We start from the raw sequence: 23,384 nt of genomic DNA on the forward strand, positions 1-23,384 counted from the left end.
TTTTTTTTCCCCAAATGGTGACAGTCTTAATTTGTAATGAGACTCCTCATAAATGTCATTTCTGCTATCTTGGGAATGAAAAGTCATAAAAAGAACAAACAAAAGGAAAATGAAGCAGAAACAATGTGTAAACAGAAACTGACTGTTGGCAGAAAAAATGACTTCCATGAGACCTTGCCTTGAACAAAAACCACAGTCAAGAAACAGAAATCTAAATCAAATCTACAACATGTAATACTAGTTTGAACGCAGCTACGGGCTTTAGAGCCCCGCACAATGGCGAAAAACCAAGATGTTCATGCATGAATATGCTTTATGATTTCCTAGAAACGCTCACCTGAGTGTCGTTGTCAGTGAGTCAGCTCAGTGTGGAAGTTGTGGCCTCAGGAGATGAAGTTATCTTTCATATCGCTCTGTAGAAAAACAGGTTAGATTAAATTAAGGAATTATAAAGAGAGTTTTATAATCACCATGAAAACTATAGCCGGAAAGGATTTCACATTAGAGAGTTTTAAGAAGCTTATTAAAAGCCAGACATGTGTGCCAGTAAAATCAGCAAGTGGTGTAAAAACACAAATAAAACACCACTGTTGCAGACTAGAGACAATTCAAAACGTTACAAATGGGTTCTGAGGCAACTAGATTATTGGGCATTACAGATGCAGGAAAAAGCCGATTATCCCATCAGAAGGCTTGCATTAGTGGCAAATAGACTGGTCCATTTGGTGCGCACAGCAGTCCCACAGATACTCACAGAAAGCCCTGAATCTCAGCTGGACCCTGGTCACAGCGTGGCTACCCTGCACCAGTTCAACAGAAGAAGACACCCCGTGTGCCATTCACACAGCAGGCTGGTGTAATGGTGTTGGCTTGTTGCGCTGGTGTCTTGGAAATGACGCGTAGCTTTCCACGGTGCTTCTTCGCTATGTTTTTTTTTTCTGACAGGTACCCTACCTCAGCAAACTTGACACTGTCGGATTAGTTCCTCTTATTAAATTCCTCTTGTTCCACCGCGGCGACACCTTCCGCAAGGCTAAGTAATTTTTCAGAAACCACAATGCGTTTTCAGCTTTATCCTCTCCAGGCTACGTGCGATTGTTGATGCGTAAAATAATAAATTAAATTACTGACTCTGTCCTCATTCGTCCCGCTTCTATCAGTCAGAAATTCTTCCAAACTGTCAATGTATGAAAGGCTTTCAGATTGTTTTTATCCGCAAAATTAACTGAGTGAAAAATATTCCCTTGCTTTTCTGTCTGAGCTGGATAACGCAAGAACCAAACAGGACTGCACATGAGAGTAGGCGTGAATGAATGGTGAAGGATTGAGAGGACGCAAACCACACAGTACACGGATCAGGACAAGATGGATATCAAGCAGAGTGATGGTGGCAGACAAGAAAGAGGAGTGTGGTGTTATGCAAATGGAAGTCTTGTCTTACTCTTGCGGTGGGCAGCATTGGCACAAGAAACGATGAGCGAGAAGGAAAAGCAGTAACACTGCAGAAACAGGGGAGGAGACGTTCAGAAACAGCGCTACACGCACGGCTGGTCCTCCTGACTGCGCATCAGGAGTCCAGGATGAATGACCATTTCACTCCTGAATTCTCATAATTTGCTAATTTTCGTTATCGGCCATCAGCACATACCTGCCGTAACCTGAAAGCTAAAGATCTGATATTCGTGTTAAGACTCAGAAAACCCAGATGTTGCTGCCTGCAGCTCTGTTGTGGGTTGGTGGTTTGAATTTTCTGGATGTTTATAGACAGAGAAGTAGTAGAGACACACATATACTGAAAAAAAAAAAAGCTTTACAGTGTGATCTATTTTTGTGGAAAAACAAAATAATCTAAACTAGGCTAAAAGTCTATAGGCAGCCCCATCCATAATGCTCGTTCCTCACCAGCAAAGATGATTCCTGGACCGGTGAAAAATGGAGAGACAACTTTGCCATTCCGATCCTTACCACTAGTTGGGTGAAACAAGGTGTAAAGTTTGGCCTTAAGGTGGTGTGAGAGTAAACCAGTTTTAGACATAAAAGTCTACTTCTCACTGCGCCAGTGAAAACAGTTGTGTAATATCTTCTGTAGCTCTGGAGCAGCTTCCTAAAGTCATATAACCCTGATGATGTCACAGTGATGTCATCAGGGTTATCTTGAGTTTGACTTGAGACTTAAAATATTTGACATTAAACCTGCGTTATAATCTGGAGGCATAATAACTGGTAAGGAAGGTCTAATGAAAGATGTGATTGAGTTGCATTATGGGTATTGTAGGATCCAGTGTTTTTAGATTTTGAGCCTTATTCTGGGCTAAAAGTCAAGGTATCTTGGCCTCTGCTGCACAGATGTTGACCAATCTTTTTAAAATCTGCCTCTTGTGACTCCCCCAACTTAATGGAAGTGCAATATGAAACTGCTGATTACACTCAAAAAAAGCATCTATTCATTGTGCCAGACTTTGCAAAACCTTTGCTAATACTTTGGCTACTTAGGCTTAGCAAATGGTAGGCAGCATGTAAGCATGCCTGTTTGCAGTTATTCAGTGTAGGCTAATCATGCTGGCATACTAGAATTTGCATGCTCACATGCTCTGTTTACAATTACCTCAAAGTACATGTGATGACCAGAATGCAGTCTTTCAGCATCCTTTAATTGTTGACTGGAAGTGCTAAACCACTCAACAATCACCTTCCCTAGAGCCATACTGCCAGCAAAGCTAAAAATAAAGCTTTCATTTGGATGAAATTCATTTAGTTTTCATTGGTGGAAGATTGCCTGTAATAAGGAATGGAGGCTGTAGATTATGCACCTGAAGGGATGATTATGGCAAACCTTGGAGAGAAATAAAAGAGATTAGACTGAGATCTGGAGCACAGAAAGAACCGGGGGAGGGGACACACCCCAAACATCATGAGGAGGAGCAGCACACTGCAATATTCTGTTCCTGTAAAGAAGACTCAGTTTAAATCACATATAGAAACCTGTGGAAGACGCTTCAGTTGACATGGTCGCTCACATATCTGTGTTCATCCCAACACATCTTGTGAAACAAATAACTCATAAGTGGTCTCTCTTCATTTTGGGCACATATTTTCTGGGACACTGTTGTATTAAAGATAGAGAAAACCTCTCAACATAACTCAGCCTCATTATTGTAAAGTGATTGAGCCTCCTATTTGTGTTGTAAATGCATGGGTCGCAGCCAAAAGGTTAAATAATAAGAGACATTTAAAAATTTTGAATAAACATAGGGAGGCATAGTCAAACACATTTAAATAGGTTAAATATGTGTATGACTATGAAGACATAAACATGACCTTTTAATTGAAAACTAACATTAACCTACTGCTCAAACTACTCACCTGTTGTTTTTGCACTGTAGCAGAATGTAACTTGAGTAAAACTAAACAGCAGCTACTGATAGCTTATTCGTTCATTGTAAATGGAAGCAGATAGTGATGTAAAGACAGAAGGAGGTGCTGATGATAGACCCATGATACTGATGGGTCCTTCCCCAGATGCACTCACATACACTATCTTGTTCTTATTAGCAGATGTCTGTCACAGGCCAGGCAGCTCTAGCTTTCATACTTCAGTCACTGTCAGCACCATGGACAGCGCCTCAGACCTTCTGAATAATAGCAGAAAAAATAAGTAACATTGATTGGAAATGAGAATAAACATACCACATGTATAACATACACTCAGTGGCCACTTTGTCAGAAACACCTGTACAGTGTATTGCAATACAACATCCATCTTTACAAAGCTCATACATTGGTGACATTGCTGAATATTAGAAACATCTCTGAATATAATACAGTCCTGTACAACTCCATCACGAACTGTGAGCTCAATGCTAAACCAATTTTATTAATTCAGTGTTGAATTTAATCAACACTGCTATGATAGTGTCAACAAAATAAATGAGTAAATAAACTGAACATTATCTGCATCATAAACATAGACTTTATGGCTGCTGTATTGTATTACATTATGTACAGGTGTACCTAATAAAGTGCCCACTGAGTGTACTGAAATAAAAAGTTGGAGAGCAGACCTTTATGAAAACTGTGAGTCAGTAGGAGGTTATAAAAAAGCTTCAACTAGCATCTCAATCACTCATAAGTAACTCCTATGCCATTATTAGTGAGAACAAGGTTTCTTGGTCATGTGGGAGATGTTTCATGTTTCGATGACCCCATGAGCGTCCATTAACTGTTGGAATATGTGGACCCTAGTTTTCTGATGTAATATGAGAGAAATTTCTGTTGTTGCAGCAAGAAGCCTTTTGTGAGTTAAGCGCTGTAATGCTGGTACTTGGTCTTCTGTGACTTCCACTCCAGCTGTGCCCTCTGGCCATGGATTCCAGCACTTTGATGCATTTTTTTTTTTTTGGTTGCTTATCGCATCGAAGTTATGAAACAAAATTGTTAAACAAAAATAATTGAGTTTGGTGTCTCTCACTGAGACAGTTTGGCCTTTTGCAAAACTTTGGTAAACAATAATCATCAAAAGCCCTAAACCCTTATGTATATATATATTTTTTTTTTCCTCAAGTTACTAATTTTTTATTAAATATCCCCTCTCAACTCCCATTTGATGAGCAATCACTATTTTTTAAGAATCCACAGCCCAGACTTTGTGCGAGTGAGTCCTTGCATGCATGTTTGTGGCTTTATGTCTTTTAATGTCTTTACTTGTACCCTTCGGTCAGCAAGACCTTTGAGGAAGTAGACAATGAAATGAGGACTATGAGAAGTTAAGAAATTTAACTGCATGTAAAGATGGCAACAGGTGGCTGCAGAAGTGTGTCATTATTACCACTAGGAAAGAAAACCTTCAAATTCCTTTTAATTTTTAATTTTATTTTTATTGTTTTTTTTAAAGAAGGACATGTACTGGAACACTGGATACACATTGCTAAGATATACATGGTATCTTAATTCATGCAGTCTCAGTACAGTTTGCTCTGTGATCAAGTTTCATGTTTTTTATTGTCAGTTTTTGAGTTAAAGTTAGTAGTTACAGTTATTACACAGTGTTTTTTTAAATGGCCAATGAATGAATTGAACAAATTCTGAAATATGAGACAATAGTTTCACATAAAACAAATAACAATCCTCAAGTCACCTTTGACTTCAAATCAATATGCAACGATACCTCATGCCAACCTCAATGAAAACTTGAGGACGTCTTCCAGGATAATTTGGACTGTATTTAAAGGGCACAAAACATTTTATATCTGGTTAGAGGCTGAAAAGCAACCATACGGGATTTGTTTTAGTCGCTATGGTAACTGTTCAGTAACTGTTGTATCCATGGATGTTAAGGACGTCTTTATGGTTGCGGTCCTGCTGAGCCTTCTTTTGGCAGACACGTGTAAATGTATTTTTAGCTTGTAATAAATTCATTAAAAATGTGCCAATGTTGAGTGAACCGCTTATTGCAATGATGCTTTACATCGTTCTGTGGCAGCCACTGTGAGTTGTGTGTAGTCTCTGCTGCCACCAGCATCAAGGTCAAGAAGAAGTCTATAAGGATACTTGTTTGTGTCTTATTTGTTCCTCTGACACAACAAACCAAAAGAGCATCATCTGCATACTTCACAAGTGAGCTGTTAACTTTGTTGCTTCCACAGATGTTTGTACAGCATGAAGGGCAGTTATAAAATGCTTCATAGTTCTGATGTATCACAGTGATAAAAGGGGTTTGTCAGGACATACTGTGTCTTGTTAGACAAGGAGCTCCAGGAGGTCCTCAACTGGCAGCATCCAACAGCTTCTTAACCACAATATAAAGCTGTTTGCTGTTGTAAACCTGACAGTGGGGAGCTGTGAGCTGAAATTTATGCTTTAGGTGTTAATGTCACACTGTGCCCTCTGGGAGCTCTTTTAGTTTAAATTGTTGTTTGTTTTATTTTTAATTGTTAAAGTGATCAATAAAGCTGTTAGAGGCCCAAAGGGCAGGAGGTCATGGGCCATTAAATTGACCCCATCTTGTTTTGTAGTGTATTGGTAGCATAGCTGATGACTTCAACACCCCTCTATACCCTTGGGATGTTCCTGACATCTAGTAATTGATGCAATATCCCACTAAACACTGCCATCAGCTGTTCAGCGCACTGAGCTGTGCCACGCATTCATTCCCACTAAGGCACTGTGATTGGGGTTAATGAGTCATCAGTCCAGCCTGCAATCATACTAGTCCTGATCTAGGTTCAGATTAAATCACTTGACCTTTTTTATATACATAAGAGTAGTTTTCTTACAGTTCCTCGTCTCAGTTATCAATAAGGATGTTTTCCTCCATCAAATGAGTTAGCATGAATGTCTCAAAGCCTACATGTTCAGAACATTCAGTAAAACCATTGGAGGAATTTAAAATTCTGCTTTGAGAGTGAGTCATTTGAAAATCAATACTGCTGTTGGACGCCTAATGTGACCATCTGTTGCTGCCTCTGCCTCTCATATGTTGCCATCTTGTGGACAATTTCAAATCTGTCCGTCTTCATTTGCACAAATACACAAATTAAAATGTTCTTGGGATTCCACACACAGATTTGAGCGAGTTACTGTGTCTGTCCTCACTGCTGTAGAAGCTCTAACAGTCAACACAACAGATCTGATTGTTGTCCTTGGAGACATCGCAGTATCTGATTTAAAAAAAAATAAGATTATTCTGCAGGAATATATGAGCTTTTTGATGTAAATGTGTGTTAAACCAGCAGTTTTTCAGTGATAGAGCAGTAAACACACCAAACTAATGTCACACTCATAATAATAAAATTAATAACTTTCCCATTTCCCAACATTGTCATGATTTTGAAATTTGCCTGGTTTGCTTAAAGGCGGAAAAGCAGTGGCTCAGTGGTCATTGCATTTACATTATCATAAAACTTATATATAAGTCAAATAATGTTTATTCCTCTTCATGTATCTGTTATTTACGGTTACGAGCTGCTTTAAATAGAAAAAAAAAGTAAAAGGAATAAAGAAATAGAAATAATAATATTATAAAGAGCCTATCACTGACATATGAAAAAAAATGAAATCCTCATAAAGAATTTGTACTTTTTCTTTAACATTTTTGATTAGACTATAAATAAACAAGCTAGTAATATGTTAAAATCAGCCTACATTGCAACATGGTCAGCTGTCTTACACATTATACTGGAATCTGACTGAGGTATTTGGAGTTTCACAGATGAGGTTTAATGCCATGATTTTGCTGTGTGACGTAACAATTCATCAGGAGCTGCAGTCACTTATTGTCACCACTAGTGGGAAGCCTAAAGCCGGCAATGAGACACCAGCAGGTCTGCTGAGGGTTAGGGCTTCACGCATCCTTATAGGTCTCAGCCAGAGGTTTAATTACTCTTTGGAAATAACAGCAGTTATTGCATGTAGTACATGATTCGTTGCATTCGGGTCCATCTATATAATAAAAAAAAAAGTTATCTTGATCAATGCACATTTTTTAGCTCAATTGTCTTCATTGGGGTTGTTTCCATTTTTCAGTCAGACCAAACAATGTCATATGTACAGTTATACACAGTTTAAAATATCATCACTCACCATATTCCACTTTATTGCATATAGTGTATTATATTTTTATTATATTTAATTGTATTGTATTTGATTCTTTTTCTACTCTTTGCACTACATTACCCTGCACTGCTGTCAAATTTGAATTTCGCCTACAGGGGATCAATAAAGTAACATCTTGTTTTATGTCAAAGCCAATTCAATTTTAATTCAGTTTTTTCAATTTTATTTGTATAGCAAATCAAAATCACAACAGAAGCTTTCTCAGGACTTTTCAAATAGAGCAGGTCTAGACCATACTCCTTATAAAATAAACTTATTAACTTAATGTAGTTGATAATCTTCTGTGGCTAAGCATCAACGAAGAGTAAGTTTTAATGAGAGCAAACTCGAGGATTTAAGGGTTCTCTCCGAGGGCCAGAGGACTTTTTTTTTTTGGACTTCCTCCGGTGGTTTCCAGACACACTCGTGTGGTGTTTATGACTTCTGAGCTACTGGCTCAAGATGGAGCCAAACCCCTCATCAGGGCTGTCTGGCAGCCTTCAGCACCTGTGGCATCTAACTGCAGTTTATATAAATATATTAAAGAAACTGATAAGCATGAGCCCAGTGCGTGCCTCCGATTTCTCACTGTATCACAATGAAGAAATTACTTACTCCAACCAAATGGTGTGTTTCCCATTAACTATGCTATGGCACTGCCAGTTTAACAACCCAGACTGATTTAGGAATAATACAAGTAAAAAAGTAATTTACATTAAAAATAACATCTTGACACAGTTTGACCAGACTGCAGGGAATCCCCAACCACTGACAACACAGAAAACCAAAATAGACCAGCGACCTCTGCTTAACCATTGGATGGCTAACACACTAACCCAGATTGCTGAAAACCATCCATTCACTGCTCTGTGCTGTAACCCAGATTGCATTCTTCACACCATACTTTCATGACAAGCCATCAGCCATATGTACTGCTATATACTAGCCTGATCATCACACTCAGCTGCCATTTTTTTTCACTTGAAGATGTGGGCGGCATTTCAGGGGTCTGGAACCAGACTACACATATGCACTCATGTAACTGTGGAAATCAGCAATGTATCCAGCAGCACACATGCAGCAGAGCTTTCTGTCTTTCATTTCACTCAGTTTGTATTTTGTTTGTTCACTTTTACATAAATTGATTTCTGTTGATGCCCAAAATAATTACTGATAAATCATGTACATGAAGTGTTAACTCTTCTAGGAGCTATATTTAACAATCCCTTAAATCAGATCTGACATGATGAGTCCATGGAACAGTTAGATCATTAGATTCCTAAACATTTAAAATAAATGTCTGAGGTTGAAGAATCAGATTTCTTTCTTGTTCTTAGTCAAATTAACTCCCTAATAAATAACATGATACAATATATTATGTAAATCTTTGAAAATGTATTAAGTTGTATTTCCCAACTTTGAGGGTCCTACTGTCACTCTATAAATCCCCATAAGAAAAACCAACAAACAAAAAACATTCACAAGTTTGTCCCAGTCAGGAAAAAATCCAAATAATTTCTTAAAGCAGCGATCATCAATATTTTTATATTAACAATGGATCATGTGACTGCTTCTATGTGAGAGGTGTCACTTGACAGTTCCCCTCAGCTAAAAGCATCTTTCAACTCATTGTTTTGGTTTTCCAATCCAATCAAATTATTTTATAAATCAGCACAATTTTGTGGCTACAGAAAAGAGAGTGGCTAAAAAAGCTAAATGCTACCTATCCTGCACCAAATTGCAAACAGACAAAGTTAATAATAGCTGGAAACATTTAGCAGCTAAAGAACCAGATATTTTTCTCAGGAGTTGGTGGAGAGCAAAGCAGACAGAATATTGGACTTATCAGGTGGACAGAAACATGAGTCCAAATTAATGGTGTTGTTCCACATCTGTTGGATGTGTGCAGAGGTGACTGCTAAGGTGCCATAAAAAAATGATTACACCTTGTTTACACTGCAACCAAGTGGCAAAGAAAACCAGTTATTGCAAGTTTAAACCAGAATTTGCTGCTCTATGCTAATCAATGATTGAAGATTTGCTTTGATGTCGTCAATCTGAGTTATGACAGTGTGAATGAATTTAACAATTTACCACTCAAAAGGGTATTCAAGAGCCCGTAGCTGGTTGGCTAACACATTGTTATACTGTACCAGCTGACAGCATTTAGACATGGTCTGTTTCCTATCTCCCACAAAACACTGAAATACTTCTTACCATAGGGATCAATTTAGTAATTGATTTCCAACTGGGATAGGCCTTCCCCTACTACATGGGGTATTTCTGCAGTTGGGGTCTTACATGGAAAACTTAATTAATTAGCTCTACTTTAATTAGCTCTTTTGTTACTAAATAGAAATAGTGATTTGATTTAAATAAACAGCTAAATAAGATCACAGATTGGGGTGATGCTGCTCTTTAGTAAACACAGACTACACTAGTAAGCTACACATTTTAAGTGTGTGTTAGCAAAAGAATAGAAAAGATGAAATAGCTAGTTAAAAGTAGCCTTTATGTTTTAAATTTTTTTTATTTCAGCTTGCTCCCCATAGGGTCACCACAGTGCATCTGATGATCCGCATATTTCATTTGGCATCGGTTCCTTACAGCAGATACCTTTCCTAACGCATCCCTTAGTCCAGGCTTGAGACCAGCAGTGGCTGGGAGGCAAACTGGGGTTCAGTGTTATGTAAGTTATGTCAAATAAAGTGACAGTTAAGTAAAGTCAGTATTGGATAAACATATGAAATAGCTAAAAGTAATAAATACATAGTTAAGATAGCTAAAAGTAATGCAGGGACAGATGAAATAGCTGAAAGTAATTAATAAATGGTTGAAATGTCCAATAGGCCTGTCAGATAAAAAGGCTAAGACCACTGCATTTCATCATCAGATCCCCCCTGTACTTACATTTCTGTTTAACAGCAGAGAAGTTTGATGAGACAGTGGTGAAGTACTTTCTCAAATGGATGTTTGTGTATTTGGTGTTTGTGTGATGCAGTTAATCCTTACAGACTCTGGCATTTGTCAAAGAAATAGTACACATATCAACACAGAGAATCAGTGATAATAATACTGGATGCTTTTAACAAAATATGTGGCAGGAACACACATGAGTCTCTAAAATCTGTTCAATAATGCACTGGATGGAGATGGAAAAAAAAAACAAAAAAACAGAATGAACAAAGAGTGAAATGGATCTATTTAGTAGATGTTGAGTGAAGAGCTAATAGAGCAGGGAACTGAAAAGAAATGACTGATGATGATTGAGAGCAACACCCTCAGATTTACATTTCATGAAATGATGGATGACTGAAGGCTTTGGTGAGAGGGAATGAGGGATTGAGGGAGAGAAATGAAAAAAGAGAAAAGAGAGAGAGAGAGAGATGCAGACAAAAGGAAAAACATTTGCAGCCTGCCCTGCCCCCTCATCACTCTCTGGGGAACAAGAGATTATGGAAATGTATAAATGCAAGAGAGAGAGGGAGACTGACAGACAAGGAGGAGGAGAGAGAGAGGAGGGAGGGAGGAAGAGAGAGAGGGCAAATAAGAGAGGGAGGGAGACAGAGCGATGCTATTGGTTGACCGTTATAACATCAAGCGTGATAGAAATATTTCTCTCGCAGTCTAAGAAATACAGGAAGAGACAGACAGAGACAGTAGACTCAGGAAACACATTCAGGTCTGTTTTCAAAATTTCTGGAAGAGATAAAAAGAGAAGAGACTTTAGACAGAAAGAAAGGCAAATAAGGAAAGGGAGACAATAGAAAGGTGGACTAATTAACTTATGACTTCTGAGAGCTTTGGAGATTTTTGCAACTGGAGTGATTTCAAAATCAGAGTAAATGCGACTCAACATGTAGATGTTCTGCAGGTTTCTGGTTAAAATTTGCCCCTTTTTTACCCCCCAGAGTTGAATAATTTACCCTGCACGCAAGCAAAGACAAATCTAAATGTTTTTTTTTAAAAATCTGAGGGATGCGTCTGAGGGAAAGATGCAGAGCAGAGAATTCTGACATGGTGCCGACCCAAATTGACAGAGACGAGGACAGAGTGGACTGTTCAGTGGCAGACACGTCTCCAACCAGACACAGGTATTCTCTACTCGATATTAAGATCAGTCAAGATATGGATCCATGTTAACTAAAACTATCAATAATATTGTGCTCTGATATTGTATTTGTAAGTCCTCTTGGAATGCATGATATTGCCATTGTGATGTTAAATAGTTGTTTCGTTTGAAACCAATATTTTTTGCCTCACTGATTTGAACTTGTATTATATTATTGCAAAATTAACCAGTAATTGGCTTTGTCAGAATATAACGGTAAAATGTGTAAAGCAATACCTTGTATCTTCAGCACTTGATCAGATTTATGTGGAGGCAAATCATTTCTCAAAGATTTAGTAATAAAAGTAATGTACCAAGAGACTCTCTCTGTAAATAATAACTTGCAGCTGATTTGCAAACTATAGTTGTTTACAAACGTGTTTTAATATGTTTTAAGAAAAATGCGTCATTAATGAGGTTCTGGATATAGAGCAACAGATTAACTGAAAGCCATACGACAAACTACTGAACTATCACAAGCCATAACCATCTCAGATAATAACTCTCAGTTTTTAAAGCGCAGTGCTGTGCTTAGTATCGACGAGAATCCTGTGCCTCTGTTGTGTGTCAGTGAGACACTTTGTGGTGCGCGTTAGTGTGAGGGGAAAAAAAATGTGTAGGCTTTGTCAAAAGAGAAACTACATGGAGGACGAGGAGGAGACAGACATTTTGCCTGTCAGAGACTGAAAAGAGGAGCATCAGGCCAACAACAGACAACTGTGGCTGTGAACAGACATATAAGTGCTTCCTAAATCAAAGCCAGAAAGGGGTCGTCCTACTGTGAGACACACAAGAAGAGACAAAGACAGAGCATGAGCGGAAGCAGTGAAGCCACTGCTCAAGATGATTATTGATTGTTACTAAAACTGAGTGCTTTACCTACCTGGACAACACAGACTCAGCTCGCGTCGGAGGGGAAAACAGACAGTAACCTCCAGTAAAGGGAGGAGGGAGAGTGGGCAATAGCCAATAGAGAGAAAGAGACAGGGGGTAAACTCCCTTTCTCTCTCTCGACCCATCTCGTCGTCAGGCTGGCTGGCACAGCCATGGCGTTCACCTTTGCGGCCTTCTGCTACATGCTCACCTTGGTGCTGTGCGCTGCTCTCATCTTCTTTGTCATATGGCAGGTGAGTGGCACTGTGCACACTGGAACCACTGCACACACACACAATGAATCCAAAATGGGCACATGTAGGGCCTGCAAATGTCCACGCTCCGTCCCACGCAGGCAGACAAACACATCCACCTACACACAGTCGTACACTGTCAGGAACACAGCATACACACACCTCACTCAGGTCCTCTAGAGGTAATGACATGCAGAATATGTCAGCTCAATCTCAAAGAAAACCTCAGTGAAATTCTACTAGCCACCAAGTGACACTTTTTTCCTTTTAATTTTGAGCTGTGAAGACATAATTACTTGGATACAGATTCAGTTTTGACAATTCTTTTCATTTTTGAGTTGTAGGTGATGCTTGAGCCTGAAAAACACAGAATGTTACGTCTAAATTTGTGTGTTGTTTTTTTTTCCATTTCCATACAGCAACTGTAAGTGACCTGCTTACATGCTGCTTTATCAGTAGTATAATTAACTGGAGCTCCTCTGACCCTGACCTATACATTCAACAAATAGACAAATTCCAAATACCTCCATCCCTCCACATTAAAGTTCCTCAACAACAAACAGTTCCCCAAACAAGGTGTTAAGGCTTTAAAATGAGTACAGGGAGGCAGCAAAACACAGTGATCATAAATACAACTGTTGTGAATCTGTCTGCCTGCGGCATTTTGAGTGGAATTTGCACAGATACCACAGGACACCGGTGCACTCGGCTTGCTGGTTACACAAGTGCCGACTGAACAAACACTTTGCTTTGATCCCTCACCTTTAACATTCGGTCCACGGAGGCAGGAATAATGTGAAATACAAAACATATCATTATGAATATAAGACTTGAAATGACTAACGTACCAATTGACTAAGTGGGTGAGACTACATATGAGTCAGTCAGTGTGTCTGTGTGAGAGAGAGAGACGAAGAGAAGCGTGTGTCTGGCTCAGCACTCAACCATGTGATTGAAACACTTATCAAACCGATTTTGCTCACCCCTTCCCCCAGTCTGCCACCACCCACGGGTACAGCACCCCAATTCTATGTGGCTGTCAACCAATGAGAACAATTGTTCACTGCTATAGTAACCATGGAGCCCGCTGAGGGGCTCACCATGTCGCCATGGAAACTGCATCTGTTTACAACAGAGCTGAATGTGAAAGAAGACGAGGGAGAGCCGTATAGACTTGTACAGGGGAATGACCACCAGGACTGTTAATATTTCAAGCAGATTGAGGTGTTCTGTTTTCATATTATCAGCCACTGTAGATGCGAGTCAGACGCTCACTTATCTGCAAATAATGTCTGTTTTTTATCAACCAGCCGTCAAAGTGAAGCTTCACTGTTTAAAAGCAGAACTGATGATAAGCACAGCAGGTGGCCTTTACACTGAGAATTATTAGTATCTTTATAGAGCTATTAATCAGGGAGCTAGTGAGAGGAATTATCACTCTTACATGCCTCACAGGGAGCAGTTAGAGAGCTATCAGCGCAGTGACAGTGACATTGTTTTCTCTACAATGTCCTCAGTTTAATATATGTTGATGTTTTACTAAAAAGGCCAAAGAAAACAAATTAGGCGAGCTCCAGGATACCGTAATCCTCTTAAATACAAACTCAACAGAGCATACATTTGAAGTCATGCATTTTTCCACACATAACTTTTAATGCGCTGGGTGTTTTAATCCTGCCAGATTATAAATAAAGAGAGTTCATTTGCAAAAACAAATAAACACAATTCCTAAAATGAATAAACCAACACCAGCTTGATTAATATTCCCTTGAGTGCACAATTTAATCATTATTTTTTCCCCCAATATATAAATTTATCAAAATAGCCCAACACTGATAGTCTTTGGAGGGCACCAAAAACAAAAACAATGTTTAGGAAAATAGTTTTTGGAAATTAACCCTTCTTGCCAATTGTAACTAAAAATGAGTTCCTTTGACATCTGTCTGTGTCTTCATGGATGTTCTGTAGTCTCTAATGTGAACTTTATCATCAGGCTCAAAAAAAAGAGATTGATATACAATTTGAGAGGAGAGGAAAAACAGAAAATGGTCAAATCCACTGTGCGACAACCTGGGGAGAATTTAAATCTCATCAGATAAGAAGCTACATAATGACACATGGTATAAACACAATTGGAGCTCATATACAGTGTAAAAGGAAAGGGCAAGGCTGTAAGTAATTATACATCCCCGCATTCACCATTTAATCACCATGTGTGTTCAGGCAAAGTGAAGAATATGGCTGCAGCTGTAGGAGATGCAGTGAGCGTGCAGTACAGTAACTGATCCATGCCAGTCCCCAGTGCTGTACGACCGGCTTGTGACAATTTCCTAAGAAAAGATACTAGGGGTGTAAGAAAATACTGAAATATGTTGATAATTTGTTATTATTGATATTGACTTTTAAAAACACTGTATTGATTTGTGTAGTTAAACGCCCAACCACTTGATAGCAGTGCTGTAAACTTAAACTCAGGGCTGTGATGTTGGATCTTACAGAGACTGTGATAAATACAAATGCAGATCCCACTGTTATGGTTGCATAAAAACATTTTTTAAATTTTATGCATATGGTGGTGTGTTCTTGTGTTCAAACTGACTATTTATTTCTCAATATATAGCCTTGCTTACAGTATCACAATATATCATCAGATTCTTGCCAGTACACATTCCTAAAAAATGCTATGTCTTTATTTGATATATACAATGGTCCCAGTGAGTGCATTTATTGGTTTTATTAATATAACTAAATGAAAACAAACTTACATGTCTGTTATTTTTCAGATCATTGCATTTGATGAGCTCCGCACAGACTTCAAAAACCCCATTGATCAGAGCAATCCCACCAGAGCGGTAAGAACCCTGCTGTTTCACTTCTTTCAAGAATGATCAAACCCTCATGTGCACATAGAAATCCCTTCTTTTTAGTTCCAAGAGGAGCCCTCAATGATCTACACATAAAGACTGAGAGCAAATTGACGGTTTCTCTCCACAAATGTTGCACATGACCATAAATCTCAGCATCAGTCAATATTACAAATTTCCAAAACACAAGTTTCATCGAGTTCATGAACTGATTTTTATAAATAACGGTCTCTCACAAGAAACCCACAGCACACAGTAATTTATTGCCTGCAATCAAACTGGAAGAGCAAGCATCATTTCGTGTAAATTAAGGTTTTGTGATTTTGGAACAAAATCTTTCAAATGTTCATTAATTTATAAACATCAAATATTTGTACTACTTTGAAACCAATTCCAACTAATCCAAGTCTCCAGGTGATTACAACAGTGGCAGGTGAAGTTTGCCTGCTCATTGAACACTCATTTGTATGCAGATTGAAGCAATCAACCTTCTACATAGACGGTTGGCTTGTTGGCTTAATCAATTAAAAAGACTGATGCAAATGAAGCTGCTGTTTATACAATGACATACTGAGCTGTCGCCACAGTTAAAGTGCAGATACAAGGTTCCACCTCACTGTAACACCAACAAACTTATTCACAACTGAAAATCCAAGTTCTTTCTTAATCTTTTGCAACAACACAAAATAGCATCATGAGTCAATAATGAATAAATGCCATTATTCTTTTAGTGAGTTAACAGCAGCTGTGAATGTCTTTTTCACAAGTTAGCTAATGTTCTAACAATCATGTGAACCTGCATCTGAACTGCAAACTGATGAGGAGTGGGAGAGGAAACTGTGAAAGCCGACTGTGGGAGTGTGGAGGCACGATAACTGCAACACCTGTAAAATGTAACGCAACCGAATACAGTGGTGAATGTTCAGTTCAAAGTGGATGTGTTATTTTCCCCCTCAGACAAAGATGGAGGGCTCGTTTCTCTCAACAAATATTGGACATGACACACTTCAGAGCAGCAGGATTTGTATGTGGGCTGCTGTATTGGATTGAATTACATTGTACAGGCGTTTTTTCAATCAATAACAAACAACCTAAACGTGTCATCTTGACTGATGTCAACATGTCAGGTGTGTTCAGAAAGAACATGATCAGCCAGGATGTGATGCTGCCAGTCTCCCCCCAAATCAATAAACTGCACAAACAGAATAAGACACACATGGCAAACGCCTGGGAAAATAAACAGCAATTATTTCTGATGTTAGCAGAGACCAGCACGCGATCACTCAACTGCCATTGTCTACAAAAGCAGTAAATATTTGTTAGTGAGGGAAATTTTACAAAAGAACACAATAAAAGAGACTGAACATGTGTCTCCAGATCAGGTTCATGTGTATCGCAGTTGCAGTCTAAAAGTGGCACATATTGATTGGCTGGTTCACAAAAAGTGGCTGAAATGAGGAATTATTTCCTCTTGAAATGCCTTAAAAGGTGAATCACCTATGCTCTTGACATTTCATTCTAAATGATATGCCTGTTTTTTTTTTTTATTCTTACTGCCTACTTCATTTGGCCATAATCACTTCATTAGATTTCTGACTAAACTACATACTTGACAACACTCTTTGCTCTGCCTCTTTTGTGTGTTCTGTATGTTGTGATTATTGTGCTGGGTTGTGTTTCCTTGGTTGGAACTATTAAATATTCAGAATGAACTGGATGACCTGACACTAATTAGGGCACTTCGGGGAAGCTCCAGGCTGTAAAATTCAAACAGAGTTATTGCAGGACAACAGTTTCTAAGTGCAGTTCCAAACCATACAATGTGCAGTAGCTTAGCTGGCAGGTCCACCACTGTGCTCTTTACATTTTAAAGCTTGGTGTCGTGAAAGGATGTGATGCACAAAATTACATCGACCAATACCAACAACTGCAAATAAACAGTGAGGCTGGAGAGCCAGAGTCTGGTTTGGAGGCTGAATGCTGTAGATTCAGAGCAAAATCCACTTTCAGGTTTGTGGGTTTAGGGGAGTTACAATTTATGTCCAAAGATTGACAAAAGGTGCAGCCTGTGGCTCCGGCTGAAGGGAACAGACATCACAAGTGCCTTAATACTGGGAGCAATAATCCTCTAACTAAGACAGATGCCTCAGTATTTAACAGTATGACTATGAGAGTCCAGTTGAGGCTTCATTAAATACAGAGGAAACAAACAGCAGTATGGTTTACATATGCTAATATAAAGCAATCAGGAAACATGTAGCATTTCCACCCTGCTTATCTTCTTGATGTTTTGCTAAATGAATGAAACAAAACAGATGTACAATCCGTCTGTTAATTGCCTGACCCTTGGTACTTTTTATGTACCTGCTCTCAGCCCGCTGATGGAAACTGATTATTCTAGGTGGATGTACTGCAGCAGAACATCTCATTTGCTAGCTAATCAATGGACACCCTAATAAAACGTCACCATAAGCAACCACTAGCTGCTGACTGGTAGATGCAGTAGAAGATGGATGGCTTTCATTCCTAAAAGTGATCATTGAGCTCTCTCTCATGGCACACAGGAGACTGAAAGAGCCATGGGTAATGAGGAAAAGTGCCAAAGGTGTGCACCAGTCATCACTGTCCTTATTGCTACAAATGTGGCTGCTGTGTTTTTGTACTGATGAACAGTTTCAATCAGTTTCGCTTTTTCAACAACCCACCATTTATTCTTAATGCTTGGCTGCCTGAGATAAATATATAATGGATGACAGCTTAAGAGTTTGAGATAGAAAAGGAAGCTAGTTATTCAGTCAATTTTTATTCATTAATTCTTATCGGTTATTAAGTCTTTTATCAGGTTGAGGTGTGTGGTATGGAGGACAGAGAGAGCAGGAATCTCCATATATTTGAAAGTCATCAGGTCTAGTTTTTACATTTTATTGATGTGTCACTGAAAGGAGCCAGAAGCTGAAATCCCTTAAAGCAGAATTCTCTGCAACTTAAAAATCAAGTATTATCTCTTTATAATCTACCTCTTGGGTAGACACAGTCAGTAAAAAGTGTGAAGAAATGTGCAGACTGTTAATGAGACTTTCTTTGTTTGTACTCCGCAGAGGGAAAGGATTCTTAACATTGAAAGAATCTGCAACCTGCTTCGCAAAGTGAGTAATAGTTTTTCACCTGCTGTTGGTGGGTGACTTAAACAGAGGGGCTTCAGAAAAACATGACCATAACGCACACTGATTCATTTCACATGCAGCCCCTCCTCACAACCCATCACCACTGCTCTGGACAGAGCACACTTTTATGTGTGTTGTGATGTTTTTTTCTACATGTTAAGGCTTTCAGAAAGAGAACTCAGTGTCCTTTAAATGTGGAGGCCATTTTGAAAGTGTGCGTTGGAAAAGGCTTAGTGTTATGTACAACAGTGGCTTTTCAAATTAGCTATATAATTATATCAGGAAATACATATGATACATAAATAGCTTTAATTCATCAGGCAAGGGAGCATGCTAATTGCACTATTAGCATCCATGTATTTATGCAGAGTACAGTATTATCTTAAAATGTTAGCGCTGAGATCATAATTTGAGCCAGAATTATTTTGTGACTAAATGATCATTGGTCAGCAAAAAATATCTTTCATGGGAATAAATTCTATTAGCTGCAAAGGAAGAAATTGCTTATTGGAGGATTACCAGTATGAAGCTACTGGTTTTTCAAATATTTGCTATTGACTGACAGTTTGATTTATTGATTCATTTTAACAGTGCACTGCAAGGAACTTAAGTGCCACTGATATGTACCCACCCCATCACTAAAAAGAAATTAGATGATCCATATTTGTTTAATATCTGCCTAAGTGCAAATATAATTGCAAATACCTTTAACTGTTGCAGAGGGAAACAAAATGCAGAGAAGCACACGTTTCATCTTCAGCATTGACTTAAACAGCAAAAACCAAAATGCATAGGATGATGCATTAAAAAAAATATCTATTCCCTTATCAATTTTCAAATAGAAAGGTGATCAATCTAGCTAATCTATCTAATCAGACTAAATTGTCATATTGTTTTCACTTGATTATTCAGTCTGGCAGTCTGTACACCAGACCCATCAACAATGTTGTCAGTCGAAAGAGAAACTGTAGCGACTGCTTGGAGGAGTTAAAGGTTGCCTTGTTGAAAAGAAAAAGCTGTTTCTAAAGCTGTTAATTCTTGCAAACATGTTTTGCATTAACAGTGGATATGATAAAGGATTGCCTCGTACTTATGAACCTACTGAGAGTTACCACCCTACTCTGCAGTTCCTCTTAGAGACTTTCAGCTCATTGTTTTGGTTTTCCTTCCTGCAACATTACTGTTTTGTTTCAGTCTCCTCTCGTAGCATTGCTTTGGGTCTCAGCAGGCAGCTGTCTGAATAAAAAACGGCCGACTGTACGCTTCAACACCAAACAGTAAACACGCACTTAGCGACTAGCTTGTGAACATAGTGCAGCATTTAGCAGCTAAAGAGATATTTCTCACAGGAGTTGGTCTGCAGCTGGATGTGCAAATATGCAACTGTTAACGAGTTTGCCATATCAACTCTGAAAGGTGATAATATGACAGCGTTGTGTTCACACAGCTTGTTGATTAAGAGGTCTGGAAGCGAGCTAGCGATCTGAGCAACCTGAAGCATCTGTGTCAAACATCCACTCCTATTAACATCTAAAACTCAATCTACATGTGTTTAAAACTATATTTGCACTCGTAGCGGCAGTGAGCCATGAGTAACATTAACACCTTCTGTGTGAAAGCGTTCACCTCACAGTGTAATTTTGGTTTTCATAGATCGTAGTTATAGCACAACATGCAATGAGTGTTTCAGTGGTTTCCAAGATGCTGTTGCAGTGTGATCCCTGAATCATTTCAGTTTCTAAGTAACATGCAGACCTATACCCTGACTCCCTGTGTCTGTTCTGGTTAGTTGGTGGTACCAGAGTACTCCATCCACGGGCTCTTCTGCCTGATGTTCATGTGTGCCGGAGAGTGGGTCACACTTGGCCTAAATATCCCGCTGCTCTTCTACCATCTGTGGAGGTACGGTCCCATAGCAGATGTCTCATAAGCTTCTGTTGGTCTGATGTGAGAGTGAGCCAAACCTCTCTGCTTTTTCAGGTTTTTTCATCGGCCAGCTGATGGGTCAGAGGTCATGTATGATCCCGTCAGTGTGATGAATGCCGACATTCTCAATTATTGCCAGAAGGAGTCCTGGTGTAAGCTGGGCTTTTATCTGCTCTCATTCTTCTACTATCTCTACAGGTAAGTGTAAACTGACACTCTTTTCAATGCGCTGTTGCTTGGTTAGGTGTGAGTGATGCCTTTTTCGAGTTGTTGTGATTTTGTATGAACTTTTAAAGTTGAAAAAAAAAGCAGCACAGTTACTGTCTTCTACCTATTTTTTCACGGTCTATTTCCTGCTGAAGTATGGTCTACGCCTTGGTGAGCTTCTAACAGACAGGAGATCTGGAGGAATAAAAGGAAAGAACAGTAAGAAAGACACAGAGGAACAAATGGAGACATCAGCTCTTCCTCTCTCCATGTATCCTTCCCATCACTGGCTTGGGTTTTCAACAGTCTAACCTTGGACAAAACAAGAAGACCAATCTGAGTGATAATGTGAATGTAAAGGTGTTGCCTCCACTCCATTATATCGCTTTATCCCAGATACTGCTGTTGGACGGCTGGACACATTTTGTGAAGGACTGAAATTAAACATAAGGATGCAGCAGGTGTTTGTGTTGCCTTTGACCCATTATTCGATATCATTCTGAAGGGCTGGAGTTTCCCCATGCTGCTCTTAACTGATCCAGTCACTCAACTCACTGTGAATCCCCTAAACACTTAGGGGCTGGAAAACAGAATAATACGTCTGTATTCTTTGACTTTGAAAATGTACTAAAAGCAGGATTGTTTTGGTATCATTCCATGTATTTAAGATGATAAACACCTCTAATATCAAGCCACTGCTCTGATTGTGTTACAGGCACATAAAACTGTAAGAAACAGGTTCAGTTGTACAGGAGAACTTTAAAGCACTGTAAGAAATGCAGATGGTCCTGGCAGGGAAATACCAGATTGGTGTGTGCACAGACACTTTTAACCAAGATGGAGATAAAGCATAGCAACATCTCCTTGACGCCTCTGCCAAAAGTCAAACGTCACGCTATAACAAGGAATTAATCATAAGTTCGACTTCAAGGGTCAGTGCTTGTAATGTGCATTCAAAATAAGTATGTCCATAGCTGTAAGGACCTCTTTTATGCTACATACTAGGTTCATGCTTTCCAAAGAGCTTCATGCTCAGACATATAATGCCAAAAGTTTATATCTGAAAAACATTGTGCCAAATTAAGGCTAAGTGCTTACAGTGTCTTCATCTACATGCTAAGGCACTGTAAGGCCTTGTCTTTATTTTCACTCCTGTTTGATTTTGGCACAATGTTTTTTTTTACTTGAAAAAATTGAAAAAAAACGCAGTCGTTCTGTCGTACTTTTTAGTGTGCAGGGAGCGCCTTATTCCTATTTCCAGTGAAGTTTACTCTTACTCATCTGCATCTATACTATAGTCATTTTAGCACAGCAACTTTTCTCTGATTCGAGGTAGAATATAGAAATATCATGTACAAAAAGCAATTAAAAACAGCAAACTAGCAATGTAATATGATTCATGAGACATACCGATGTAGTGTTATTCAGTGTGTATGTAATAACAGTGAGTGGGACACAAGTGGAAGATGAGACAATGACTCTTTGACAGTGTCAGTTATTTCAAAAGTGTAAAGACAGTGAAGTCATCTCAATATGTCTACAATCATACAGTTTCAGAAGTGACAGACGTAAAACGTTAATGTTGCTGATGACCAAGATTTGTAAAAGACTTGTAAACAGCAAAGCCTTTCCTCAGCTGGTGCTGCCTTTGCTATCACGTGTTCATTAGTTTTATCTGTTTGTAGATAAGTGATGGTTCAAATGTGTCATTTCAACATCAGTAGAAAACAGAAACTCTGGAGCCTGAGAACAAACTGTGTTGTTCGTCATACGTCGGCTCCACATGTGGTAAATGGTTGTGATGACACGTCTGGTATATAAACTGTGGGACTCACTTAGGAAAGAAAAAAAACGTCTTGAATATGACAGCCTAATGAAGTAGTTTCTAATTATGTCAAAAGAAATACACACTTCAACACGAGCTCACATGAAGATCCAAAAGTAGTTGTATCACTGATCATTTATTATCACCAATATTGAGGAATTTCTTTTTCATTCTTAAACCGGCAAAATGAACTCTGGAAACTTAAATACTGGAAAATAATTTATTTAGGGTTAACTACATTTCAATTGGAAGCATATAACTAACAATGTGAATTAAATAGCAATATCATAGGATAAGGCTTGCATGGTTCTATATTTTAGTAATGAAAAGACTGAAACTAACGACTTCCTCGGCTGTGGCTCTCAGCCTCATTTGACACCGATTTTAAAACCGGGTCACAAATAATCGTGTAATTTTTAAAAATGCAAAATAATTTCTAAAAGTTTCCAGCAAATGACACTCAGATAGTGCATTTCTTGGGAACTATTTTAGGCAGTGGATTAATACACATCTGCCACACTGGTGAGTATTTACAGCATCAGGAGTCAGGATGGTGTGTGTGGGATTGAT

General features: G+C 38.8%; 1 protein-coding gene across 1 annotated transcript; it reads left to right on the top strand.

The window, feature by feature from the left end:
* The first annotated feature begins 11,243 nt into the window (after positions 1-11,243).
* On the top strand, positions 11,244-22,216 carry cnih2 (cornichon family AMPA receptor auxiliary protein 2). Its single transcript, XM_035666033.1, has 6 exons — positions 11,244-12,828; positions 15,612-15,680; positions 18,791-18,838; positions 20,646-20,758; positions 20,837-20,980; positions 21,145-22,216. Exons 1-6 carry the CDS (start codon positions 12,748-12,750, stop codon positions 21,170-21,172), a joined length of 483 nt encoding a protein of 160 aa, XP_035521926.1. The 5' UTR covers positions 11,244-12,747; the 3' UTR covers positions 21,173-22,216.
* The last annotated feature ends 1,168 nt before the right edge of the window (positions 22,217-23,384 follow it).

The sequence above is a fragment of the Morone saxatilis genome, unplaced genomic scaffold (assembly GCF_004916995.1).
Source record: "Morone saxatilis isolate NCDOM2014 unplaced genomic scaffold, NCSU_SB_2.0 Contig20, whole genome shotgun sequence".
Taxonomy (NCBI): Eukaryota; Metazoa; Chordata; class Actinopteri; family Moronidae; genus Morone; species Morone saxatilis.